The sequence below is a fragment of the Embiotoca jacksoni genome, unplaced genomic scaffold, assembly GCF_022577435.1.
Source record: "Embiotoca jacksoni isolate LCO1_2020_lvr unplaced genomic scaffold, fEmbJac1.0.p SCAF_77, whole genome shotgun sequence".
Lineage (NCBI taxonomy): Eukaryota > Metazoa > Chordata > Actinopteri > Embiotocidae > Embiotoca > Embiotoca jacksoni.
The window spans coordinates 174001-180000 of record NW_027185433.1 but is presented as its reverse complement, the minus strand read 5'-3'; the positions used below and the strand labels follow the sequence as shown (position 1 = coordinate 180000).

At 46.8% G+C, this 6000-nt stretch overlaps 1 protein-coding gene across 1 annotated transcript in view; it reads left to right on the top strand.

Annotated features, from left to right (window-relative positions):
• Positions 1-4853, top strand: part of LOC138215574 (ubiquitin carboxyl-terminal hydrolase 11-like) — a 9882-nt gene extending 5029 nt beyond the window's left edge. The window contains 13 exon segments of the mRNA XM_069177815.1: positions 1-119; positions 205-288; positions 487-581; positions 686-1000; positions 1139-1242; positions 1486-1950; positions 2092-2120; positions 2122-2163; positions 2356-2468; positions 2689-2838; positions 2950-3065; positions 3173-3261; positions 3419-4853. The exon segment at positions 1-119 is cut by the window's left edge and continues 106 nt beyond it. Coding sequence (XP_069033916.1) covers positions 1-119; positions 205-288; positions 487-581; positions 686-1000; positions 1139-1242; positions 1486-1950; positions 2092-2120; positions 2122-2163; positions 2356-2468; positions 2689-2838; positions 2950-3065; positions 3173-3261; positions 3419-3595 — 1898 coding nt within the window. The 3' untranslated portion in view covers positions 3596-4853.
• The last annotated feature ends 1147 nt before the right edge of the window (positions 4854-6000 follow it).

Sequence of the window (6000 nt, the reverse complement as noted above, 5' to 3'; positions counted from 1 at the left end):
ACAAGGTCTCGGTGACCTTTGACCCCTTCTGCTACCTGAGCGTCCCACTTCCTGTCAGCAAGGAACGAGTCATGGAGGTCTTCTTCGTCTCTCTGGACCCCTACGCCAAACCTGTGCAGGTGAGTGTGGCTGTCCAGGTGAGCTCAGAGTGATGTCACGGGTGAGTCCAGCGGGACGACTGTTCATGTCCTCTTGCGTCTGCAGCATCGAGTCGTGGTTCCTAAAGCAGGACGAGTGTTGGAGCTCTGCTCCGCTCTGTCGGAGATGACCAACGTCCCGCCCGCTCAGGTCAGTGTTTGTGAGGTCAGAACTTTCTGGTGTGTCCCAACAAACCCCGTTTTTTTTTTTCAATCACTTTAAAGTTTCAGTTAGAAAGAACAAAAATAAGCTCCTCCCCACACACATGAACTCCTCCCAACAGAAACAAGCCCCTTCCTGCGTGGTTAAGCCCCGCCCCATTTGACTAAGCCCCTCCCCCTGTTTCAGATGGTGGTCGCTGACGTCTTCAACCATCGTTTCTATAAGATCTACTCCGCTGACGAGTCTCTGAGCTGCATCCTCGACCGAGACGACATCTTCGTGTAAGAAGAACGCTCCGCCCCCTCTCTCAAATCATCCAATCACATTTCATCTGGACGACCGCCTCATGTCTGTCCGTCTCCTCCTGTTTGTCCCCTCGGTCCAGGTATGAGCTGAGCGTGCAGGAGGAGGAGGAGGAAGAGGAGGAGGAGGAGCAGCAGCAGCAGGAGGAGCAGAAGGAGCAGCAGCAGGAGGAGGAGGAGGAGGAGGAGGAGGAGCAGCAGGAGGAGGAGGAGCAGCAGCAGCAGCAGCAGCAGGTTCTCCTGGCTCTCTACCTGAGGGAACGTTCCGTCTACAGAGACTACGGTTCCGGCAGCAGCTCCTACGGAACGTCTCTGTTCGGACATCCGCTGCTGATCAACGTGAGGAGAAGCTGCTGCAGTCAGGAGGACCTCTATCAGCTGATCCTCAGGAGACTGGCGTAAGATACACACATATATAATATAATACAATATATATATATTATATATATATATATATATATATATATATATACACTCATACACACATTTTTGATGTGACATGCAGTGTGTGTGTGTGTGTGTGTGTGTGTGTGCAGGCGCTATGTGCGACCCCCTGACCCCTCAGAGGAGCTGGAGGAAGAGGAGGAAGATGATGATGAAGAGGAGCTGTACAAAACTCAGACCAACGGCATCAGTGACGGTACGTGAAGGGGTTAATGTTCATCTTCATCACCACAGTCTTCCTCAGTGTTGATGATAGTTTATTATTTATTATTACGATGTCGGGATGTTCTTCTTCCGTGGTTCTGTTGCTACGTGGTCCGACCAGCACACGACATCCTCATCGATATGTTTGGTTCTGATCCGTTTGTTTTCTGACATCATACACAACAAACAATGAGAAGAGCTGCTGGTTAAACCTGGTTCTGGTTCTGATTCTCAGATGAGCCGGACAGCGTGGAGACGACGGCCGCCGCCGCCGCCGCCTCCCGGACAGAAACCTGCCGCGGGGACGACACGTCTCCAAATGGCCAATCAGACGCCAGCGCCGCGGCCGAGTCCCAGCCGGGTCCGAACCACACGCAGCCATCACTGGACCACGGAGACGTTGAGACCAGCAACGGCTCCCTGAACCGGGCCGAGCCCGGCTGCGGTGACACCGGCGGCGCCGGATCAGAACCAGCGGAGGAGGAGCAGCTGCAGCAGCCTAGCAACACCATCGAGGAAGAAAGGGAAGAGGACAAGCAGGAGATGGCGTGTTCTCCCAGCCCAACAGCCAATCAGCATCCAGCGAAGAGGAGGGCGTGTCGGAAGAGGACGAAGAGTCTGTTCACCATCCAGGCGGTGAACTCCAACGGGACGACGGAGAGACGGACGGGGGAGGGAGGGAGCGCCGTGTCCTTCAGCTGTGAGTCTCTTCTTCTCATCATCATCATCATCATCATCATCATCATCAGTTAGAGTTTTCTATTTCTGATTCAAACCGTTTCAACCATGTTGCTGAACAGCAGCGATCAATAAGTGTTCACGTACATGTTCCTGTCTGCAGCTCAGCCCTACGTGGCCATCGACTGGGACCCCCGACATGAAGAAGAGATTCTACAACGAGAACGAGGCGGAGGTCGGTGGGAACTCTGATTATTGATGATTGAGACGTGAAGGATAGACAGCTGTGTGAGATCAGATAAAGACTTTTATCACCATGGAGGGATGCAAGGATCAACACACTGGAACACACACACACACACACACTCTGTAAGACATGTGTTTCCCGTGTAGAAGTATGTGTAACATACGTGTGTTTCCCGTGTAGAAGTATGTGAAACACGGCAGTATGGAGGTTCCTCAGCAGCAGACGACGGTTCAGCTGCAGGAGTGTATCGAGCTGTTCACCACCGTGGAAACGCTGGAGGAGGAGAACCCCTGGTAACACTGGTCTGACACACACACACACACACACACACACACACACACACACACACACACACACACGGCCGGTCAGTCTGCAGCTTCTCAGCACTTCAATCTTTAGTTCAAGTCTTTTCATTCATTCTGTTTCCTGTTTCTACTCTGATGGCTTTATATTGATTGTGTGTGTGTGTGTGTGTGTGTGTGTGTGTGTGTGTGTGTGTGTGTGTGTGTTCAGGTACTGTCCAGTGTGTAAGAAACACCAGCTGGCCACCAAGAAGCTGGATCTGTGGTCTCTGCCGGAGGTTCTCATCATCCACCTGAAGAGGTTCTCCTACACCAAGTTCACCAGAGAGAAACTGGACAGTATCGTGGACTTCCCCCTCGGGTACACACACACACACACACACACACACACACACACACACACACATGCGCGGCTCAGTGCTCAAGGTGTGACCCAGCTGTATGTGTGTGTGTGTGTGTGTTTGTGTTGCAGAGACCTGGACTTCTCCAGCTGCCTCTTGAGGAAGAATCTGTCCAATGAGGAGCCTCCGAGTCGCTATGACCTCATCGCTGTGTCCAATCACTACGGAGGACTGAGAGACGGACACTGTGAGTCCTGCAGCCATTTAAAACTGTGGATTCATCCTGAGGTCACCCACCCTCACTGTGTGTGTGTGTGTGTGTGTGTGTGTGTGTGTGCGTGTGTGCGTGCGCAGACACCAGCTATGCGAGGAACAAGGATAACGGTCAGTGGTATTACTTCGATGACAGCAAGGTGACATACGCAAGAGAGGACCAGATCGTGGTCAGTATCCCACACACACACACACACACACACACACACACACACACAGTCTGTCTGCTGTTCATTCGCCCTGGTTTAAAGTTTTAAATGAAGTTTTAAATGATTTTTTAAATATAGTTTAAAATAAAGTTGTAAATAAAGTGTGTGTCTCCTACAGACGAACGCTGCCTACGTCCTCTTCTACCACCGACAGGACAAAATCAGGAAACCCACTCTGCCCGCCCCCAACACAAGCCCCGCCCCCTCCACCCAGCCCGGCAACAACATCACTTCCTGCAAAGATGAGGATGCGGGGTTGGGCGCCTCCTCCCATGTCACCATGGAAACAGACTAAATAGTTCTTCGCAGTGATTCAGCTTCTCCATCAGAAATTTATTTTCGAGCAAAACACAACTTTAATTTCTTGGTTTTGCTCCCGGTCAGTGAACGCAGCATGTCCGCCTGCAGCCGGTCTGGTCCTGATGCTGGACGTCCAGGCGTCCACAGCTGGTCAGCAGGTGGCTGCCGGTTGCCAACGGCGACACTCGTAAACGATGCAGAGCCACAAAATACAAATGTGACTTTTCCAGCATTTTATTTTCCCCAGTTGTCGAGCTGCTCTACATCAGACGGTTATATTCAAACATTGTAGAAATAATTCACCTTCTTTAAACAATAATAATTATTATTATTGTTATTTTTTAACAATAATAATTATTATTGTTATTTTTAAACAATAATAATAATTATTATTGTTGTCCTTTAAACAACCAATAACTGAATCTGAAACAACTTCATGAAAACGTCACTTTATTGACCTTCAGCAGACGTGTGAATGAACACAGCAGCTGATGTCCATATATATACATATATATACATATATATGTATATATATGTATGTATATATATACACACATATATGGACATTCATATACAGGTTTTTCAAATTAAAATAAGAAAAAAGAAACCAAATGTATTTTTATAGTTGAACTTTGATTTGACCAGTTTAATGATTGACAGTAAGACGCTGCTGCTTCGTGTTCAAACAACAAACCTTCAGTTCAACTCTCGACTGTTTGAATGAATTCATGACGAATCGACTAATTCCAGATCATAATTCATAATGAATTTGTTCTAAATCAACATTCATCTGCAGAGAAGCTGCTTCATTTGGTTCCATGAGATCACTTTGACTTCGTGTTGTCACCTTCATGTAGAAAGGGCGCAGCAGCAGGGGATTGTGGGTAATCGGAGGGGCAGAGCTGTCAGGGACGAACATCCAAACTTTATTTGTATATTTTTGGTTGTTTTCTGCTCGTATTTATTTTTTTAAGGGAATAATTTGAGCTGTAATATGACCAGAGTCGCGTGACCTTGGCGTGTGATGGTGAACGCTGCGGGACATTCAGATGCTTATTTTTCCTATTTATAGATGAAGTGAGGTGGGCGGGGCTTTGATTGGTGTGTACAGTATTTTTATATTGTAAGTAATGTCTTCATACGATGGGAGCAGCACGTTTGATTCTTTCTTTGGTCTTCCTGTCAAATATCAGATGAAATATTTTATTGTACTTTAATCTTTTGATATGAATAAACTGATTGTTTCACCAGGAGACGTTTCTGATTTCAACTTCACTTGAAACACGACAGGAAGGTTTTACATCTGCGGCATCATCGTCGTCGTCCGTGGACGTAACCACGGCAACCCAATACTGAAAAAATACCAACATGTCCCCCATAGAGAGAAAATACCAACTTATTGGTCCAATTTATATCCCTGTGATAGTATAACTTTTTTAAATCATATTTTAGATGCCATGCGATAGTATAACTTTTTAAATCATATTTTAGACATGTTATGGTATAACTTTTTTAAATCATATTTTAGACATGTTATAGTATAACTTTAAAAAAAAAAATCATATTTTAGACGACATGCTATAGTAGAACTTTTTTAATCATATTTTAGATGCCATGCGATAGTATAACTTTTTTAAATCATATTTTAGACGCCATGCTATAGTATAACTTTTTTTAATCATATTTTAGACATGTTATAGTATAACTTTTTTAAAATCATATTGTAGACGACATACTGGTGAGCTTCAGACAGCCATACGGTCACTCCCAGGCATTCATACGTCGCCCTGTTTACTGTCTTTAGCTGAAATAACATTCCTTCAACACATTAAAATATTTAATATTACAACACCAACAGTAACCCACAGATCATAATAAAACCACAATAATACCCGGGATCGGGACCGTCACACGTCGGCGCGCTTGTCGGAGCTCATTTAAATCCTCAAGGAAAAGGCGTGTTCAGTACTCACTGGTCCCTCGTGTCCACCAGGAGGCGCTGTGACGAAAGGACGATCCGTCCTGCGTCCCACGGCAGCTCAGTCCCGAGCGGAGCCGCTTAGCCTGTTAGCCGCTAAGTCTGATGACCGACGAGGGGCACTTTACATACCGACCCACACGGCCTCCAACTCGGCTCACTGGCTGGTTGTATTTGACCGTACACGGCTGTAACAAACTCCGGCTCGAACTCGGACAACTAAACAAACAATAAAACAACATTTTCCTTAAATGTACATCTCGCGCTTCGTATCTCTCATCTTTTCCCGCTTTTTCCGAGTCTCGTCTGCTTCGCTTTCTCCGCTTCGCGCGCTCCTGTCGTTAAGCCCCGCCTCTGCTTCGTTCTGATTGGCTGGCAAACACATTGACACCTGACCAACCAATCGGTCGGGACACGAGAGG